Raw genomic sequence first — 21,761 nt, forward strand, 5'->3', positions numbered from 1 at the left:
ACTTTAGATTCACTATCTATCTACTTTAACTTAGTACATGCTTTTCTTATTCTTCTTGGTCTCATCTCACAGCTTTATCTCATCATTCTCCCGTGATTCGATTCCCGGTCAGGGAACCAAAAAATGTCATGGTTTGAGCCTGGCACAGAGCCAGTGCCCCCATGAAAATGCTTCACCCTGGTGTCTGCTGTGAGATGTGACCAGGAATAAGCAAAACAGGCTCTAACTTAAACATAAAGACCACTTTATTACTTAAAACTATAGGAAAAAATAGGGAAAGACTATAAGGAAAAGGAAAAAAATTGAAAACCTTACAAAAACCACTTTTCTTCTTCTCTACTCTCTGACTTTCTCAATCTAATACATTCTCTCAAAAAAAAAAAAAATACTAACTGCTCAGCTCGGCACGACACTTTAGTATACTCAAACTGCAGTTCATGAAGAGGAAAGGAGTCCTTCTTGTTCCATAGGTTTCTGGAAACACACTGAAACTTCGGATGCTTCCTTGTCACTTCAGCACCGCCCGGAGGAAAAAAAAAAGTCCTTTTGCCGCTTGTGACATGTTCCTTCTATGCCCAGTGCTCTCACCACCGTGCATGGATCAGAGCTGCTTTTAAGGTTGTCTTTCAAGGATGCTTTGTCTCACTCCAAAAAGGCACAGTCTCTGCTTTTGGGACAACTGTCCCCCCATATTTTTCCAACCCCCTGGGGCCGGGGGATCCTCACGAATGAACCCTCTTGGTTTTGAGGCACTGCCTCCCCCTAAATGCAGTTTGTGTCACAAGAACAACTGAGTCTATGGCTACAAGAAAAAGTTCAGCCAAAAAGCCACTCTAAATCATCTCTCCCCATCCAATCATCTCCACAATCTCCGAGCTAAGTCATCTCATCTCTCATCTCTCTTCTTATTCAGCTTCGAAGAAGATTAGCATTTTTGTAAGGCTTCAGTCATGCAAGAAAAAGTTAAAAGTTTTCAGTCTCTTTGCTGTCGGTCTCAGAGCGACTCTCACGCACGCTGCCTACACGCTGCTGCTCCGGCCGGACAGTCTCCCTCCTTCTCCTCCTGGCTGGCTGCTCTCCTGGGAAGAGGAGAGGAGGGGCTGGCTGCCCGATGTCTCGATGTCTCTTGGAGCTCCCCCACCCTTCCATCCTTAAAAGCCCCCTCAACTCCCACCTCTGTCCAAGCCCCAGGCCTACCGCATAGCTGGCCCCTCCCCCGCCCAGCAGCAGCGGGCCGGGCGGGGGAGAGATCTGACCTCTTCGCCCGACGATGTCCAAAAGAAGAAGTGCTAAGACAGTGCCTTGCTTTTAACTCCTGTGTATTCTCAGAAGTGTGTCTAAACTTCACTAGCTACACCAGGTGTCAGTATGAAACTCAAAACCTTCATTGGTTTGACCACAGCTTCTCAGAATTCTCACTCCTTCCTGGTCAAACCATGACACACAAGTATTCAAAGGCCTCAGGCAGATATTGGAACCAATGGAGTAATCATTGTCCCAGTGAAGCACAGATGAGTCCTGCTGCAGAGGGCTTGGAAATGGGACAGAATTCTGACAGGATGTGCCAGCTTAAGGAGCAGGAACGTGCTAGTCATTAAAGAAAAATCTAGAAACCTCATGAGTGTTGAATGAAAGAAGCTATTTGTTTATTGAATCCTAAACTTTCTTTAAAGAAAATGAGCTGGTAAAACTAACTGTGTTCACTGTTGTTCTCTGAACAGCCTGGAAGTAAAATGGTGGCATCTGCTAAAGCTGCTGTCCCCACAGTGACTGACCAAGCAGCAGCAATGCAGCTCAGTCAGTGTGCAAAGAACCTTGCTACCAGCTTAGCTGAGCTGAGAACTGCCTCCCAGAAGGTAGGAAAATAAATCCTGCTTTTAATCAGCTAAAACAAGAGGACTTCTTGTCCCCCTGAGGCAGGGCTCACCTCTCACTGCTGAATTTTGTGCACATTTTGCTCAGACTCCCAGGTGGCCTCTGAGTCATGAGAGAAAGGGGAGGGAGAAGTGACAAGAAAGCTGAAACAGCTTGTGCTGCCCTTTCCATACCAGCCAGATGGGAGCAGAGTGTGCAGAGCAGCACATCAAGGCTCTGAGCTGCTGTTACATTCAGGGGAGAGCAGGGAAAAGGGAACACATCTCGTGCCCCACCAAACCAGTGAGAGCCAGCTACAGCTCTGCTGGGCTCTAACTGTGAACTGGAATCGTCATCTCTAAAACTCAGGGAAGCAGATGCTCTGTGTTTCACACACAGATTTCTAAACTATGTGGGGGTTAAAAAATGCAAGTGGAAAGTCGGATTTTTTTGATCTTGAGGCCAGGATTGTAGCATTGAAATGGCTACACCTGAGCTAATGCTACAATTTCCATCCCATACTGGTGAGTGTGGGCTGCCACATCAGTGAGTCACTGGGATTTGGGCCATGATGCTCAGTGAGGCCACTGTCCAAGGGGACATCCAGAGTGCCACAGTCACTTTCTCAGTCCCTGGGCTGCCTGCTGTGAAGGGACATGCACACAAAGCAAGTGTTTGGAATCCATGATATATAAGATTTAGAGGGCTCACAGTGGCCTCTGAAGAAGGAAGAGAGATAATATGGGAGGGGAGATGAGATCTGAAGCATTTACTGTTTCTGAAAGTTGTGTACAGCTGCTAACAGTGGTGCTGATCTGCTTTCTGAACAGGCTCATGAAGCTTGTGGCCCAATGGAAATTGATTCTGCTTTGAATACAGTCCAGACACTCAAAAATGAACTGCAGGATGCGAAGATGGCAGCAGTGGATGGACAGTTAAAACCTCTCCCAGGAGAAACTGTAATTGAGGAAGGATGTTCTTCATTTAAAAACAAACAAAGTTAGCTGTTAAAAACTTAAATATTAGAGGCAAAACAAGTCATGAAGTTTTGGATAATGATCATGCTGATAGGATTTTGCACTGATTCTCTTAAAATTGTGTATGGTACTACTACAGCAACAGTGTGTTCTGTAGTAGAGTTACTCATAGGAATGCAGAGCTTCCTTCTCTATTGTCCAAATTACAATTTGGTAACAATAATGTTTTGGTCTTGTCAAAAATAATTGCTTTTCAATAGTGACAATGATAAGAACTCAGGATAGCCAGTTCTAGTAGGCATAGAAAATGAAATGGTTTATTTGGTGATGGGGGGAAAGCCCTTCCTTGGATGAAGGTATTTATTTCCATTGCCAATTGTGAAATAGTTTTATTGTTCACACTACCTAATATGTTAATTTATTTCATCCTGACTGAACAGTCAGTCAGATTTCAGAGAAATTGTGTGTATGTTCAGAAGCTGAGGTGGTTTTTGTGGAATAAGGAATTTTTCAGTACTATTTAAAACAAAGTGTATTTTTGTTGAGCTTAAACTAAGTCATTTGTCCTTTGCAATTTTTTACAGCTCGAGAAGTGCACTCAGGACCTGGGAAGCACATCCAAAGCCGTGGGTTCTTCCATGGCCCAGTTGTTAACTTGTGCTGCTCAGGGCAACGAGCACTACACAGGTACTGCTTTATCCATAATGGCTCTGAAACCTCTGCTTTCCATCACCTTGAGGAAAGGTTTTCCTATCACAGACTGCTTAAATCAAGAAATTCCATATTTTTTATAGTGCTGATAGTGAATTGTGGTAAGTTATGAAGAATTGAGCGTGACTCACACTTCATAAAAGAACAGTGATGCAATCTGCTCTGTCTTTAATCAGAATAGATTGGGACATCTGTTGTTTTTGTAAATATGTGCCACTGAAACTGTGAAAGGCTGAAATAAAATGTATTGCATTTTAAAGGTCAGGGCCACTGGAAATGTTGCTGTGTCCTTGCAGAAGGTTTACAGGGTGCCTTGGATGTGTTTTGAAGCTACAGGGTGCAAACATAGCTGGGGACAGCTTGGTGACATTCAGAACTGCCTCTCTTCCTAGCTGTTCCCAGTTCCTGTACAATGCAGCTGCTCTGGCACATTCATTGAGCACATTTGCATGGTTTGAGGTGAAGCCAATAGGAAACCTGGGCACACAGATGCTGCAGTTTTGTTTTGTACCTGTACTTTTAGTTTAGAAACAAAAATACCTTGATAAGAAAAATGCTCTGCAGGAGGGACAGAAGCTTACTCGTAGATGGTAACATGTTCTGTGTCCTTATTCTGTTGTTGCAAATGCTCCCATAAGATTTTTTCTCTAATATTCCTGATAAAATGTGTTGTGGCAATTACCACTTCATTGGTTATAATTGCATCTGGGCTCTAGAACTTTGAGTTGCTTTCATTTGCAGCAGGCGGAGTTTCATCAAGATAGCTCATGTTTCTGTCACAGTTGTGCACAAGTAGGCACCAGGCAAGGGAGTACAGATACTTGCAGCTGATTATGAATAGGCAAACCTTGTAGCTCTCATCATCAGATTGTAGGAAACCCTACAAAGCAATGAGTTCCTTTTCAATCATTTCATAAACAGAAGGAGACCATTATTCACATAGTCCTATGCCTTAGCACTGCAGTTGATAGATGTCCTTTAGCAGAAGGTAATTTTATTACATCCTTTCTGTGACTTCACTCAGTTATTTTTATATGTTTTTACTCACAGTGATGTTAGGTTATATCAAGTTGTATCATTCCAAATCATCTTTTTTTGATTGCTTGAAGTTAAACTGTTGTGCTGTGGCTCTGAACTCCTGTACACCATTCTTGCAGACAATCACTTCCTCCATAGCTTGGAGTATGAGTTTTTCCTCATCTTCAGGTTTTAGCTTTTCTTCTTTTTCAGTGCTTCACTAGGCTGTAGTCACTGAGAGCTGTACCCAGAATGTGGCTTTTGGGCTATAACATTTACTTTATGGCTTCACTACAGGCATTTCAATAAGCAAATGATTCTGTGTGTTTCAAATTTGTTCCTGTTTGAAGGTTTTCTTTTAAATTGCATTGGCAGTGTTATTTTGCAATAGGATCATTACCTTCAAGATCATGTCATGAAACACAAAGATTGTCTTTAAAGGTACTAATAGAATCCTTGGTGCACTGTGACCACAGGAGTTGCTGCCAGAGAAACTGCTCAGGCCTTGAAGACTTTGGCTCAGGCAGCTCGAGGGGTGGCAGCATCCACCAGTGACCCTGTGGCAGCCCATGCCATGCTGGATTCAGCCAGGGATGTCATGGAAGGCTCTGCCATGCTGATCCAGGAGGCCAAGCAGGCCCTGGCTGCCCCAGGGGACGCAGACAGCCAGCAGAGACTTGCCCAGGTAAGCTGGGACTTGGGCAGCTGCAAGAGTTGTCAAACACCCAGTGAATTTATTCCAAACCAGCACTGAATAAGGAGAGAGAGTGACAGAAAATAAGGCTGATAGATATTTCAACTTTCTATTCAGCTCTCAGACAATATCCTGCCTAGGTTAAACAATGTAAATGGTAGAAGTATGGTATTTTAGTCATCTCTTAGGAAAACATACAAAGATGCAGCTCTGTGCTTTTACCCACAACATATGTGAGGAGACTGCTTGACTGCAAAAGTGAGACAGCCATTAAACTGGTAATTTTCAAATAAAAGATCTATATCCATATTATATTCAAAAGATGAGTGTATGTTTTCTTCACGTGTAGCACCACTACGTTTGAATACTTTAGGAGTGACAGGTTCATTTTTTTTACTGATTTGAAAGGTTCTAGAATTGGCCTGCATTGTAAATAATTTCTTATGAAGATATCTTTGTTTTAATCAGATCTGTGTAAAAAGTGGCATGCAACAAATTTCTGTGAATAGTTTATAGATAAGGGAATCCCCTGAAGTTATCTGCAGTGCTGCAGGTGCCAGGAGCAATTGTGGGGCTGCCCTGCCAACACCATCCTATCCCATGGGTGAGCCTGAATAAAGACTGCAGGACAACAAACTGAGAAAGTTGCAAAAATGTTCCTGTGAGGGTCAGAAAGTAGGAATTGCTGGCTATGGAGTAGAGGCTGTGCCTCCCATTAATGAGCACTTAAACCTCTCTGAGTGTGCAAGTGTTCACCTGTGTGTTGCAGGTAGCAAAAGCAGTGTCTCACTCCTTGAATAACTGTGTGAATTGTCTGCCTGGACAAAAGGATGTGGATGTGGCCTTAAAGAGCATTGGGGAATCCAGCAAGAAGCTCCTGGTGGATTCGGTAAGATGGCTTTTCATGTGCAAATAGATTTTAGAAAACTGAACAGCAGATCTGAGTTCCTCATGTGGCAAATCATTAATTAGTAAATGAGCCCTAAGTATACTTCATGTAAGCTGTGTTTAAGTTTATGCACCTTCAGGCAGCTGCTATTTAGACTGAAATACCATTTTTCTAGTTTTATGGGCAAGGTGAAATGTGTCTGTGACTTGTGAAGGCAGTATTAAAATGGTCATAGACTGGTATTAACTTTTTGGTTTTGAAAATGGCAACTATGACTTGACATTCTGAAGAATATGAAAATTAGAAAATTATAGTTCATCTCCCACCTAGAAGTGATCAGTTTACTTGAAGGATCATTGTGATCTGTCAAAAAAATGCTTGGTCATTTTGTGTAAAGAGTAGAATTGTTACTTTGTTTAACTGCATTCATGTCAACAAACCCTTTTTGCATTGGTAATTTGCCAGAAGGTTATACTGTTTGATCAGCTTTTTTTTCTGCATTTATCACTGACCTTGTTACCCTGTGAATGAAGGAGGAATTGTATTTTGATACGTTTGTGCAATGACTTTTGATAAAACCAGGGAGGTTTTTACCAAACTGGTTTACTAGAGAGAGTTTAGAGTAATTCTAAAGAGCTGCCAATATTTGTGTCCCTCAAAAAGCTTACAGACTTGTCTGTGCCTTGAAAGAAACAGTAGGACACAAGTTGCTGGACAGATTTCTGGTTGACAGCTGTCCCACAGTCCCAGCTCACTGCTCTGTTGCATTTGGGATTCTCAGCACGTGCTGAACTCTCCAGGAAAGGCTGGTGTGATGTGACAGACAGTAAAATACTGACCTTTGTCTCTTACAGCTACCTCCAAGTTCTAAGTCATTTCAAGAAGCTCAGAGTGAGCTGAACCAGGCAGCAGCAGACCTGAATCAGTCAGCTGGAGAAGTTGTCCATGCCACACGGGGCCAAAGTGGGGAGCTGGCTGCAGCCTCTGGCAAATTCAGTGATGACTTTGATGAATTTCTTGATGCTGGTATTGAAATGGCTGGCCAAGCACAAGTAAGTCCTTGATCATGGGGATAATCTTGGCCATAACCTCTGGCAGTGTTTATGTAGCACTGCAGTGCAGCACAGCATGCTGCTGTGTGAGGAGATGTTTGTGAGGGAGTCATCTGGAGCTCTTATCTGGAGAGGACAGGACTCAACATTTGCATCTTCCTCAGGATGCTGGGATTTGTTTCTGTGTCCAGTCAGAAATACAACTTCATACTCCTCTGTGCAGTTTGAGCTGCAAAGGTACAAAGGTGTGCTGAGCCTCTGAGCCTGTGGAAAGGGTTGCTTCTTTCTGGTGGAACTACCATGGAGCATAATTTAGGTGAATGCTGTTCAAAATGTAGCACCTTTCTTTGCTACTTTTGTGAAGTAGATAGAGGAAAGGATGCTTTGATACTGCTCCATGGTGCTGTGGATCTGCTGCAGAGTGGAGCAAGCACTTGAAGAGGGCTGCCTAAAATGCCATCCTTGGATGTGACAGCAAGCACCTGGACTTGTGTTCAGTGGTTTAAAATCTGGCAGAGTTCTACTCTGAGGAGCTCTAACAATCAGGAATGTTGTCACACATTGCTGAGCTCATTCCTGGTAGCTGGAGAGACCACCTTCAGTTTATCTTAGTGGATGGAGTTGTGCTGAGCTACAGTAATTGGTCATTTGGCAATGATTAAGCATAACACATGGCAGCATATGAAAAGGAATTGTGTATCAGAAGAGATGGGAGGACTTGCAGAAAAAAGAATCTGCAGATGGTTTTACCCTGGTTTGTAGGAGGACCCTGCAAACCCCAGAAATGATTGCCAGAAAGTGGCCAGGAGGGCCTGAGTGTGTCAGTCCTTTGAAGTCATTTATGAAAGGTCTCTAGAGCAGATAGTTTGTACATAGAAATGAGACATCTGACAGTGGTTGGTGGTTTTTCTCCATCAGGACTCCATCATTCAGGTTCCAGATGTGTGAAGTGAGTTAGGCTCCATGTACAGCTGACTCTGAAAGTGAGCAGTAGTGAGGTACCTGACTGTCTCTTTAGCTGTGGACCACACTGACTTTTAGAATGTTTTGTTTGAGGCAATTCAGTGAAGGCAGAGGTAGAAATGATGCTGCAAATGGCTGCTTGAAATGAGAATCCAGCTGCTGATGACCTTGTGGCCCTTGTGAATTTGTTGATCCTGCTGACACAGGGGTGGTTATTATTCTGAATTATTAATGGCTGATCTTTCAAATGAGAAGGCCTTCTGTATGTAGGTATTTGGCCTGAACAGAAGCAATATCAGGGATTTTGGGTGAGTAGCAAAATGTAGGGGTAGAGAGGAAGTACAATGTAGTAAATATAGAGTAAAAGCTGTTCTATCAGTTGAATGTTATACAACCCCTTTACCTAAAACTATGAACAGACTGTTAGAAAAAATGGGTTCACTTCTACTGATCATTGGCAGAAGAATCTAGTCACAGCTGTTTACTGTAAAGATGCAATAATTTTCTGTAACTGGATTTAAATACAGGTTTCCCTTTTCAAGCAATGGCTTAAAATAAGTAATAGAGCATCCAAGTCAGAATGTTGACCAATGTAAGCTTATAGAAAGTTGTTTTATTGGGAAAGATTGCTTCCTGGAGGATATTTTAGTGTGAGCAATCCCAGTTAGATGCTGGAGAAGCCTGTGGGCTGCACAAAGGGTGCCAGAGAGCCTGCACTGACTGAATAATGGGAAGCAGTTGTGCCAGGCAGAGACACATAAGAGTCTTTTGTCAACAAAAGCATTGTTCAACAAGTAGGGAAGTTCCTCCATTGCTCATTTGTGAATACTACCAGTGTTAGAAGCCAAGCTGTTTGTTGGAAGGGTCTTTTTGTGTTGTGTAAGTGAAGCTGGGGGCACCTGTCTGGGTGAAGGATGGTGAGAGCCCTCCTTCTCTGAGCTCACCTGTCTGTGGTTTCAGGTGGATGAATAAACTGGCTTTCCATGTGTGCTTTTAGCACACTCTCTTGATTGCTAATTTTGTATTTAATGTTATGCTGCTGTGGCTTTCCAGACTAAAGAGGACCAGATTCAAGTCATAGGTAACCTCAAGAGCATCTCAATGGCTTCCAGCAAGCTGTTACTGGCTGCCAAGTCTCTGTCTGTTGATCCTGGAGCTCCTAATGCCAAGAACCTCTTAGCAGCAGCAGCAAGGTAAGGATGTGTTGCTTGCTTTGTTTTCCTGGGATATTTGCTTTTCTCTGTGGTATTTATATTGTGCTTATATATTTTTCTACTATTGACAGTTAAGTGCGTGGCTGGAACCTGTAGTTCTGTTTAAATGGAAGTAGGCCAGGGGAGAGTTGGAGTAGTTCCTCAGCTGGGATAACTTGTTACCCTTGTGGAAATAGGAACAGCATTTGAGGACTTGGCCTGGTTTCTGAAAGGAACCAGTGTATTTTACTTACTCTTTTCTCACCATCTGTGTTCTGACAAGGCAATAGTTAACATTAAGCTTCTCAATTCCTGAAAGAAAAGAAATGGAATAATGTTCTTAGATAAAATGTGCTTAAAAATCATAGCTACCTATCACTAACAGTGTGCATGTGTGTGTGACCAGGAATGCTTGAAAGGGTTAGATGCTACAGTTCTGCAGTGGAGCATGTCCTTACTTTAAGGATTATAAATCCACTCCCTGAGTAAAGGGCTCCTTAAGGACTCACACTACTTTACTTTGTTGTATTTTGTTTAAAAAAAATGCATCTGTCTTGTCTCCCTGGAAATAAATAACATCTATGAAAATTATAGATAACCAAAGACAGGCTGCTTAGAAGTGAAGGAGTCACATGAGATTTTGTTACTGTCAGCATCAAACTGCTCCAGATTTCTGCTTCAGGCTTGGAGCATTCCTGATTGGAGTGCAGAGCAATTTCACCCCAGTGAAACCAGGTAGTTGTAAGTTCCTGCCAGGCTGGGATTCCCTCTGTGGAAGCATTGAATAGAAAAAGGGAGGTGAGCCAGGTCAAGCCTTGGGCTGTCCTGTGTGTGTGCATGTGAGACCTTACACAGACAGCACAGAGCTGTGTGAGGTTAACACTGCACCAGGTCTGGTTGTGTTTGAGGTGCTGAGCTGACACTGTGCTCCCTTCCCAGACCCCTGTTCTGGCTTGGGACAAGCTTGCCAGGACTCTCTTCTCTTTCCCTGCTATGATACAATCAGTACAAATATTTGTACTTTCTCTCTTATGAAAATGAAAGAAGAGGCACAGCTGCCTTATTTTATGATAGCTTTCCTTCTCATTTTTCTCTCATCATCTATGGTACTGTGATTAATCTGGGGGTTTTGCTGGGTTTGCTTTCTTTCATCCCCATCTGCATCAGCTGTAAGAGACACCACCTTTTCAGTATTCTTGTCTTCCTTGTGGAGGGATTTTTCTGGACCACCTCTGACAGGGCAGCAGCACTGGCAGAGTTCCCTGCAGGTCCAATATTTGTGTGTTGTATTTGATGAGAACAGATGTGGCCTTTAGGGATCTAGCATTCCTCTGCCACTCTGGGACTGGTGTTTGAGGGGCCACCTTCCTGGTTCTACTGTGTCCAAATGGTTTTCAGAGTGATGTCTGTACACTGGATGGATTCCTGGGAGAGGTACCTGGTGTGCAATAATGATATTTGTGAGACCATGTGGCCTCCTCTAGAAAGCTGATAACTCTCTCTCTTCAATTGCTGATATTCTCTGAGTCAATATGAATTGTGTCTCAGATTAGAATCAACAGCAGACAAGATATTTTTGTGTGAAGTTTCTCTGGGAGTGAACAGAATGTCAATTTTTGTAATACATTCCTATGTCTGTATGCAATGACTATTTTCTGATGCATAGAAATCACTGATGTTCAGCAGGTGAACACCAGGTCCTCCACAAGGACACCAAGGCTGCTGAAAAGGGTAGGAGTCTCAGTTAAACATGTCTATTAGTTTCCATTCTTTTTGCCCTGGAATTTATCATAAACATGTTAAATGTAATAAGCACATCCTGTTTCCTTTTGGGACAGTAGGATACCATCCAGCCAGGTAATCAGGTTATTGATAAGTTATCAAGTGCCTGTTTTCTGAAAGGGAAAGTGATGCAAATGCTGTTCAGTTTCCAAGGCCAGAGGAAAGCATATTCTCCATGCACTCCAATTTCACTGATTTTCTCTTCTTCTAGATGCCGCTTTCCTGGCTTGTTAGTCATGAGTCTGAGTTAATGTAGTTATAATGAATGTTGTCTGTTATCAGAGCATTGATCAGACAGTGACTGTTGTATGTCAGGTTCAGCCTGTGTGCAGGAGCTGTGAGCTCCCACAGGAACACAATGCCTTTGCATAACCTGTTCTCTGGGGATATAAACCTGTGGGAGAATATCAATTATTAGTTAAAGAGAAAAAAGGCTGATTCACTACGAGACTATAGAGATAGCAGGATTGTGTGTGTTGCAGTATGTGAGACAAGACTGCTAGAGAAAGGTAAATAATATTTGCTTTACATTCCCCATTGTTTTCCATACCAGACACTTGTTTCTGGACCCTTCAGGGCTTCTGGGGTGGAAGTTGAGAAATGATTCAGTTAATGTCAGACCTGGAGAAGTGCTGAGATACCTTTTAGCAGCTACACTGTGTCACAAGCACCACCTTGTCCTGCTGCCAGTGGTGTTGTGTCCTTTGTCACCAGTGTTTTCCCAGAGGTGCCACTGGGCTCAGCTGTGTAGTAGATGATCCAAGTTTTATATCTTTATGCAGTATACATTTAATAACAACAGTTTTACTAAGAGGAATAGTTCAATTTTTAAATGCACCTTTTTTCCTCCTACTCTCCCCAGAGCTGTGACTGAGAGTATAAACCAGCTCATCACACTGTGCACCCAGCAAGCTCCTGGGCAGAAGGAATGTGATAATGCACTCAGAGAACTGGAGGTATTACTATATGTCAAAAGTTCTTCTATTGTTTCCCTTATATTCTGTGTCTGAATAGCTCCTGTTACTGTCCTCTCACTTCATCTGTGGCAGGGGTTTTAACTGGGTACAGGGTGAGCATGGAACCCATGTAAACATCTGCTAGGTTTGGCCAGAATGAAATTTGCTGCCCTGTCCCCATCTCCTCTGTCCTGCCTCCAAAGATACACTTTAGTCCCTATTATTCATACTTACTGTTCATTAAGGAAGAATCATGACAAGATGGACGTTTCTACTGCACCAGTGCACTGCAGGGAGCTGCAATATCTTGGTTTTTCCACTTGCAAGAAGTTGTTGCTGACATCCCACTTTAGTTCGATGTTTGCAATCTCCTACCTTGACCTTTCTTAGTGTAGCCTTCTAATGCCTTGTTTGTGCCTTCCCTGTCAAACTGATACAATGTGTGTGTCAGTACAGACTCTTGCAAAAAGTTCTTGGTCCTGAGTGAAAGGTTTGGCTGGCTAAATAATGGGTCAGTTGAGAGACCTTCACTGATCACAGACAGGCCACTGTCAGCAGAAGGAAATAATCTTTTAATTTAAACTAGATATTTGTTGGTTACTGTCAAGGTCAAAACATCAAGGGGTGACTGGCCTCTGTGGAGAGCATAAAATACCATTAAACTTTTTATTTCCAGCCCTTAGTATCACAAGGATACAAAAGTCATTCCAGGATATTGTGATTTTTCTTAATATGCAAGTCCATACTGATTTCACTTTCATCAGAAGGATTAAAAGTCTTTTCTGCATGATATTTGGCAGTAAAATAGTTTTCCTTAAGACTTGAAAAAAGGTGTGCTACAGATATTTTTATATATAAAAGAATTAGCTTTCTGCCTTTTGCAGCTTTTTACAAGTTTTGTTATCTAACTGCATTCACTCTTCTCAATGAATATGTGACTGATTGTCACATTGTTATATTCAGGACTCAGAATCACCTCAAAAAAAGAAATTAAACCCAACTATATGTAGTTCCCTGACAGAAAATTTTCCTGTGTTGGGGGAATCTGACAGTGTAAGAGGCAGGCAGGTGTACTCAGTTCAGTAACTCTTTGTGTTTCCAGACAATGCTCAACAAATGGCAGCTGCTTTTCTTAGCACTTCTTTAAATCTGGTTATGAAATTTAAAATAGTACTGAAAACTATTTTAAATTAAATTAAACTATTTTGAAAACTATGTGTTACACTGTTGACACCTGACAGAAAACCAGACTGCCTCATGTCAAGCCTTGCACCTCTGGCCATATATCACTCATCACAAACATGAGGTAACCTGAATTTCCAAGAGATTGTTGGTGCACAAACATGGAGTTCCCAGAGCTCAGTTCCTGTCAGCTGTGGTTTCCTGCATGGCACACCCTCAGGAATGTGTAGCTTTGGCTGCTTGCTGGAGATAAACATGTCAGCTTGCACTGGGATAAGCAGAATAGGCATGATGGTCTGTGTTCTTCTCAGCTCAGTGTTTCAGACTCTGTCAATAATCAGTTGCTTTCATTATTTCAGACAGTGAAGGGAATGCTGGATAACCCAAATGAGCCTGTGAGTGATCTCTCATATTTTGATTGTATTGAGGGCGTCATGGAAAACTCCAAGGTAATTTTTTTCCCACCTCACTGTGAGTTATAAAATGTGTTTGGATTTTCAAAGGTTTCCACATGCATATTGAATGTTAGAGGTGCAGTCAGTGTTTATTGCTAAAATGTCTGCTACACTCCTTGATAAACTCTGCCTGAGATAGGTCCCTTACAGGTAATTTCAGGTTTTGGTCACTTACTGTATTCCCTCAGTAAGAAATTTTTAATTAAGTGACAGGTACACAATGCTCTGAAAGCTTCTCCTCTCTCCCTTCCTCTCCTTGGCATGCACTAGACAGCATGTCATGCTTTGGGTGCTGTATTTTGACTGCAGCTGTGTTAGAACAGCCCAAAGCATGAATGGGAGGGCTTGGCAATGAAATCCCATTCTGCCAAATGTCTGAGCAGTCCAGACACCCCAGCACATCAGAAAACCTGTGGGGAAACCTCTTCACTTACTTTTAATCCAACTCTGCTGTACATCTTCCTTTGAAGCTGGCTTTTGTGTCATTATTTGATTTGTTGGAATGGTCTCATATTCCTTCTTCTGTAAAAGAAAAATGAAATTACCTAATGGATGTGTGTGTCATCTTGCATCTAATGTTCTACTGCAGTCAGAGCTCATTTTGAATTTTAAATCCAAGTGAACTGAATTCAGTGGGACATACTGTGGGAATTCATGTGCATTCTGACCCTAACATGGCTCCAGAAGTCCAGGTGCAGTTCATTCCCACTGAGCCTCAGTGAGTTTGGGTACAAAGATGATCCTGTAGGTGTCAACAGCATCTGCAGAACTGCCATGCAGGCTGCGTGAAATGCACCTAATGCCAGGTTAGCTGTTAATTAAATACTAATTAATTATTAAATAATAATAATAAAAAATAATTAATGGATGACAGCAGAATGAATGAGGGGTAATTCTGTACCCTCTCAGTCATTTGAGCTGCAGCAGAGCTTCTGTTCCCTGTCAGTCCAGTGTTGGTGAGCTGACCCCTCACACCACACAGAGCAATGGGCCCACTTTAGAGAAGTGTAAAAATTCTGAAGATAAGTCCAGGGGTTTGTGGGCAAAAATGGGTTTCAGGCCAGCAATTGCTTGCCTCTAAGTGGAAGGGATGCATATTTGGAAGTTAACTTTGTTTTTTTTAATTTCTGAGGTTCTTGGAGAGTCAATGGCAGGCATTTCCCAGAATGCAAAAACTGGGGATCTTCTGGTCTTTGGAGAATGTGTTGGAGTTGCATCCAAGGCTCTTTGTGGCCTGACAGAGGCAGCAGCTCAGGTAAGAGACTGAAGGCTGTAAAGCAATTAAGTTTTTATGTTTTAGCAAGCTCATGTTCTGGGTCTGTAATCTGAAATTCACTTCCCTGTGGTCAAGCAAGTGATGAGTTTGTATTACACAGTGTGTTCTGTGTATGTCACAGAAATTGCACAAAGTGCAGGAGGAGCAGAGTGCAATAACATGAGTATTTTCTAAGGAAGGGAGATGCCATCTAGAAGGAAACTTTGCTGAGGATAAAGCAAATCTGCAGCATATGGAATTCATGTTTGCAGCTCAAGCTCAGAACTGTTATATCATAGAGAAATGCACAAAAAAGCCACAGTTAAAAGTAATTAATCAAGTTCTAGTTTGTAGAAGTTCTTAAGGAGCACTACAATTTTCAGACATTGGAACTAAGAAGAAACCTGTTTCAGCTGTTCAGATACTTTTGGAATAACCAAAATTCTAAATTAGGGTCTGATCTCTGTGGTTTCACTGATCTGATAACTGAGTGAGCTATAAAGAGCTGATACAGTCACCTTGGTGCAGGATTTGGCTGTGGGGATCGTGCTTTGCATCTGAAAACCTCTTCTTAATTTCCCCAAATGTGTAATGTCGTGGTATGGACTAAATCTCCTTCACTTCTGAGTTGCCTTACTGGCATGTTAAGGTGCCAGATAATTGTATCTGTAAGAGATATGAGGAATCTTCATGTGTGATTGTGACAGTTAAGTTGTGGCTGTTGAGAGGCATGAAACTTTTAACTGAGAGAGGAGGTAAGGTTGGCCATCAGCCACTCTGGGCTGCAATGAGACCAGCAGCTGCAGGCCTGGTGGGATCTGTACTCAGCACAAGTGCCATTGCTGGATTGCTTTTATGGTCTTGACAAAAACCTCCACTGCCTCCAACCATGGCTAATACAGTAAATAATTTCCAGTACCTGCAATCCTTAAAGCTCTATTGGCTGTGCAAGTGACAAGCAATGCTTTCAGGAACAGCACTTGCCTAAACAGTGGACTATTACTTTTGTTTCAACTAATTATATTTTGCAAGTGTAAGGGTATATTTTCTTGGTTTCAGTGGATTCTGGTGATTTATTGCTAAAACCAAATGGTAATTGTATTTCGCAGTACGATTTCTGAATAATCTCTGACCACCATGTGCTATGACATATGGCCAGCTTACCAGAGATCCTAGACACAATGAACATGATTTATTAGAATTGTTTTCTTCTTTTCCCCATTTGCAGGCTGCTTACCTGGTCGGTATCTCAGATCCCAACAGCCAGGCTGGTCAGCAGGGCCTCGTTGACCCAATCCAGTTTGCCCGTGCCAACCAAGCGATCCAGATGGCCTGTCAGAACCTGGTGGATCCAGCAAGCAGCCCATCCCAGGTGATGCAGAGGGACCAAACCTGTTGGGACACGGGATTTTGCTTTGTTCTTGTCCAATCCAAGGAGTTTTGGTTGGACTTTGTTGCCTGGCTTTGGACGCTGGCGTTGCAGAGCTGCAGTGTGGTTACTGTCCCACAGTAACCTCATTGTGCTTGTTCTGTGCTGGCTTTTACAGATCCTAAATATTGTGGTTTTAGACATTGTGCCTGTTCTCTGCTGGTTTTTACAGGTCCTAAGCATTGTGCCTTTTCTGTGCTGCCTTTTACAGATCCTAAACATTGTGGGTTAGGACTTTGTGCCTGTTCTCTGCTGGCTTTTACAGGTTCTCTGCTGGTTTTTACAGCTCCTAAACATTGTGCCTGTTCTGTGCTGGTTTTTTCAGGTCCTAAATATTGTGGGTTAGGACTTTGTGCCTGTTCTCTGCTGGTTTTTACAGGTCCTGAACATTGTGGTTTAAGACATTGTGCCTGTTCTCTGCTGGTTTTTACAGGTCCTAAACATTGTGGGTTAAAACATAGTACCTGTTCTGTGCTGGTTTTTACAGATCCTAAACATTGTGGTTTAAGACATTGTGCCTGTTCTGTGCTGGTTTTTACAGATCCTAAACATTGTGCCTGTTCTGTGCTGGCTTTTACAGGTCCTAAACATTGTGGGTTAGGACTTTGTGCCTGTTCTGTGCTGGCTTTTACAGGTCCTGAACATTGTGGGTTAAGACATTGTGCCTGTTCTGTGCTGGTTTTTACAGGTCCTAAACATTGTGGTTTAAGACATTGTGCCTGTTCTCTGCTGGTTTTTACAGGTCCTAAACATTGTGGGTTAAGACATTGTGCCTGTTCTGTGCTGGTTTTTACAGATCCTAAACATTCTGCCTGTTCTGTGCTGGCTTTTACAGGTCCTAAACATTGTGGTTTAAGACATTGTGCCTGTTCTGTGCTGGTTTTTACAGACATTGTGCCTGTTCTGTGCTGATTTTTACAAACATTGTGCCTGTTCTGTGCTGGTTTTTACAGGTCCTATCAGCTGCCACCATCGTGGCCAAGCACACGTCTGCTCTGTGCAACGCCTGCCGCATTGCTTCATCAAAAACAGCAAACCCTGTTGCCAAGAGACACTTTGTGCAATCTGCCAAGGAAGTTGCAAACAGCACTGCTAACCTGGTTAAAACTATCAAGGTACAGATGCTGCTCAGTTGTGCTTTCTTCTTCCTTTGTGATTTAGGTTTTCTTGTTTGGTTTTTTTCCCCTGCTGAGACAAAATCGGAACAGTTATAAATATCTTTTTATATTCTTGGGCATGCATGCTTTAAAAAATAACTAATTAAATTTTTGAAGATCTGAATTGGAAAACATGTTCAATGGAGTAACTGCTGAATTCAAGTTGAAAACAATTGGGCAGTTTTAATATTAGGAGAGGCAGCTGGCCTGGGATTGATGGGATTGATGTATTTAATGAGCTTGCACCTTAAGAATAATCTGCAAGCAACTGAATGTGAAGGTTTTTTATGGTGTTAAGTTCCCCAGTATATGGAGGTTTTTGTAGCTTCTTCTGACAGCTTTACCTTATCAATAGAGGAAAAAAAAAAAAGGGAAATAAATAATAGTGGGAACCAAACAGAAGCCATTTATGTTGCTAGTAGTCTCTTGTTAATAGTAACCTTTTATTGTCCAGATTCCTTCCAGCAGTTTGGTTGGAAGTAGGTTTTTCTCATACAAGCAGAAGTAATACTTGTGAAGCTGTGGAGAATTCACAGTTCTGAACCCTTCTGGAAGCCAATAACTGATCTAATCAGATTTCATTAGCTGAAATGTTTATTCTGATTGTGAGAGAGATCAGTTGACTTGGGTGAAAATGAGAGCAATATATTACTGGTTTGCTCAAAACAGAAATAACTAAGGAATTTTCAAAATCAGTCCATAGAAAACAACCACAAAAAGGTGGGAGTTAGCCCCTTCCACCTTTGGAGTGTGAGGTCCTGGGACACTTGAGAGGCTTGAGTCTCATCAGAGAGAGACCTGAGGGATTCATCAGAGTGCAATGGCAGAAAACCTGCAGCAGTTTAAAGTTTAGGGTCAGTAACCAGCTGAGGAAGGAAACTCCTAAAAGATCACACTCGTTGCATCAATCTTGTTTATGAAGGAGCTTTCAAATATCCTCAACATGCAGGGGTTTAAAACTAGGAAGACTTAAGCCATCTTCCTTCCATTTTGCTAAAGAAACCTGTTCAGGCAGAGCTCAATCCTGATTTCATTTCCAGGCCCTGGATGGAGATTTCTCGGAGGAGAACCGCAACAAGTGCAGAACTGCCACTGCACCTTTAATAGAGGCTGTGGAAAATCTGACAGCGTTTGCTTCAAACCCAGAATTTGTCAGCATCCCAGCACAGATCAGCACTGAGGTAAGGCAGGATACTGCATTTCCATCCTCCAAAAGCTGGAAATGTTGAATTGATCACATGTGGGAGAGAGTGAGTGTAAAGACCCCAAAGAGTGAGTGTAAAGACCTGGGTGTTCTCAGGGCATTCTGCTGTCTTGTGTTTAACCTCTGACATTGACTTTTCTACCAGCAGGATGCACAGTTTGGCTACAGTAAGTGCTGCAAGTCTGCTGTTGGCAAAGCCATACAGCACAGGGGATTTGCATGTTTTGGTAGCTGGATCCTTCCATGCAATACAATAGTAAATACCCTTTGTTTTCCCTCAAGAGCAGTTTTAACAAATGGAACCTAGTTAGTTCTGACAAGAATCAAAGGGATGTTGCTGGGTTTTTTCCTTTTTGCCCACAAGTTCTTCATCTTCAAACTGTGTGTAACTACAGCAGAGTAGAATGTGAAGAGACTAATAAAGGATTCATTGGATTTGGGGTTTTTTCACAGGGAAAAGATAAAAAAGCAAACCCCTCAAGCTCTGTAAAAGCTTTGGAGTAGAGGCCATGTGTTGTTGCTGGCCCTCCAGGGGCTGCTTCCTGCTTTTGTCAGGCTCTGATCCAGATGGCAGTATCAGATGATGCAGCAGCTGTTGCACTCTTACAGCTGTGGGGCTGTAACTGAAATCTAAATGTGTCCTCCAGGCCTGTGGGACCTGGCTTTATCAGATTATAAAATAAAATAGATACACAGATGGAAACCCAGTCAAGAGTCATCAGTCACCACTTGGAGTTAGTCTGACTGGGGAAAGGGCACATCTGTTGATGACCAGAATTTTTGTGACAAGGTGTATTTTCAGTGATATTTCTGTAGTCTGCAACTAGACAAGTCATTGTTTCTCAGCTGGAAAATGCATTTCTTGAGACATGTTTCTTAAGTATGTTTCAGAGAAAGCTGTTGGACTGATTTTTGTTCTATTTCTGTGTTGACTATCTGTGAATATAATAGTACAATGGAGGGGATTATAATTCCATTTTAATGCTGTTAATTAAATAGACTTTTAGGAGCAGAAAGTGTGGATGAACTCAAACAATAATTCAGATATTCTTTCTGTTCTTATACCTTCCTGACCACAGGGATCACAAGCTCAGGAGCCAATTCTGGTTTCTGCCAGGACAATGTTGGAGAGCTCATCTTTATTGATCAAAACTGCCCGTTCTCTGGCTATCAACCCCAAAGACCCTCCTACATGGTCTGTACTAGCAGGGCATTCCCACACAGTCTCAGATTCTATCAAGAGTCTTATTACCTCTATCAGGTATGTCTTTTGTAGCAACTGAGCAACTGTTCATAAAGAAAAATGCCATATGGCCATTAGCACTGTTATTTTTCTCTGATGGCAATGACTCTGTGATGCACAATATCTCCCCAGCTACACTGGGGGTTTAATCACAATTGATGACTGCAGCACCCTGCAGCACAGGGCTGTTGTGTGTTTGTGCTCTGTTCTCCTTCTCTGGTTCCACCCTCAGTTCACTCTAAGGTAAATGTAATAAAGAATGCTGTGGAGAATGAACACTTGCTGATATTACCTCCATGTAGATGGTGTAGCAACATGCAGGAAATGGGTTTTTGGGTTGGTTTTTTTTGAAGAGGTCCTGTGTGCATTCAGGAAAGACCCTGCTCCTTGCAGCACGCTCACTGAGTGTTTGTCTTGCAGGGACAAGGCCCCAGGGCAGCGTGAATGCGATTTCTCCATCGATGGCATCAACCGGTGCATCAGGGACATTGAGCAGGCGTCGCTGGCTGCCGTGAGCCAGAGCCTGGCCACCAGGGATGACATCTCTGTGGAGGTGAGGCAGAGAGCAGGGACAGCCACAGCAGGGCTGGACACACAGTGCTCACCCACAGCGCTGCCAGTGAGGGCAGAAAGGGCCTTGCTGGGGGCTTTCTAGGCAAAGTCATACACAGACAAAAGTGAATCACTTCTTCAAAGATCCCAAATTCACCAGGGAGTAGTAGGGGTGAAAGTAGTTATTTTTTACTGCCACCCACGTGTTACTCTTACTTCCTATGCTGATATGACAGACTGATAGAGTTTTTGTGGTGCCTTGCCATGTGGAAGCCAGGATTAGTTTCTGAAGATTCTTAATAAATTTGTTTCTGAAGCTGGTCTATTATAGAAGTCCAATGACATAAATGTCAATGTTCTTTATTCTTAATGCCTAGTTTGTCCTTTGATAAGTGAAATTTGAAACTTGAAATTTGAAATTTTCACTTTAAGAAAGCTTCCCTCTTCAGTGTGTCAACCCACACTGATTCTCATCTTGGTATTTATGCCTTTTCATACTGTTGTTTCCTGAACTGACATGTTTATTGGAGTGGTTCCTTCAGGCTGTAACACTGCATACTAGAAACATGTCAGACCAAATGAAGCTGTGCAAAAGAAGTCATTGCAGGAAATATGTTATCATTCATTTTAATTGAAATGCAGTTGTTGTGTTCACCATGTTGAACTGAAGTAAATGTTACCAAAAATGGCAGTTATAAAGCAGTAAAGGAATGTAACAAAGGGCAAAAATAATTTTTTTTCCGTTCCCTATCATGAGAGTGACCTTAATCCTGACAGCTGCCAAGACATCAAGTGCCTTTGAATTAAAAGCCAGTATTTATGTCTTGACCAGGCCACTAATATGCTTTTAATGTGTTTACTCCTGTCATGCACATTGTATTCTGTCCTTCAGAGATGTGACATTTTTCCTTTGCCAGTGGACTTGTCCCACTTGCTTCAAAATCTGTGGCAGAGTTTTTTGCTCTTGCATTGTATTTTTTGCTTTGAAAAATGCCTCTTCACACTTAAATCAGTGCTCCTGACAGTTTTCTGATTGGTGCAGTGATACTAAATCTTTGTCAGGGCAAAAATAGCTTGGGAGGTGTCAGGGGGCTCCTTGATCACATTGCAGTGAGAAAGAACACCTAGCCCTGAGTTTGCTGGTGTCAGCACTCTCTGCCCAGATCTGTCATATAAACCTAAGAGGAGCAGGCCCA

General features: G+C 42.4%; 1 protein-coding gene across 8 annotated transcripts in view; it reads left to right on the top strand.

Moving 5' to 3' along the window:
* The window catches only part of TLN2 (talin 2), a 144,113-nt gene that overhangs the window by 87,231 nt on the left and 35,121 nt on the right, over positions 1–21,761 (top strand). For all 8 annotated transcript variants that reach the window (XM_064722632.1, XM_064722631.1, XM_064722636.1 and 5 more), the window contains 15 exons: positions 1,722–1,856; positions 2,685–2,813; positions 3,416–3,518; positions 5,036–5,244; positions 6,023–6,142; positions 6,997–7,194; positions 9,211–9,350; positions 11,995–12,088; positions 13,630–13,719; positions 14,858–14,980; positions 16,209–16,352; positions 17,363–17,524; positions 18,607–18,747; positions 19,850–20,031; positions 20,434–20,566. In XM_064722632.1, the coding sequence (XP_064578702.1) occupies positions 1,722–1,856; positions 2,685–2,813; positions 3,416–3,518; positions 5,036–5,244; positions 6,023–6,142; positions 6,997–7,194; positions 9,211–9,350; positions 11,995–12,088; positions 13,630–13,719; positions 14,858–14,980; positions 16,209–16,352; positions 17,363–17,524; positions 18,607–18,747; positions 19,850–20,031; positions 20,434–20,566 (2,103 nt within the window). The remainder of the gene's footprint in view (positions 1–1,721; positions 1,857–2,684; positions 2,814–3,415; positions 3,519–5,035; positions 5,245–6,022; positions 6,143–6,996; positions 7,195–9,210; positions 9,351–11,994; positions 12,089–13,629; positions 13,720–14,857; positions 14,981–16,208; positions 16,353–17,362; positions 17,525–18,606; positions 18,748–19,849; positions 20,032–20,433; positions 20,567–21,761) is intronic.

The sequence above is a fragment of the Zonotrichia leucophrys genome, chromosome 10, assembly GCF_028769735.1.
Source record: "Zonotrichia leucophrys gambelii isolate GWCS_2022_RI chromosome 10, RI_Zleu_2.0, whole genome shotgun sequence".
In the NCBI taxonomy this organism is placed as follows: Eukaryota; Metazoa; Chordata; class Aves; order Passeriformes; family Passerellidae; genus Zonotrichia; species Zonotrichia leucophrys.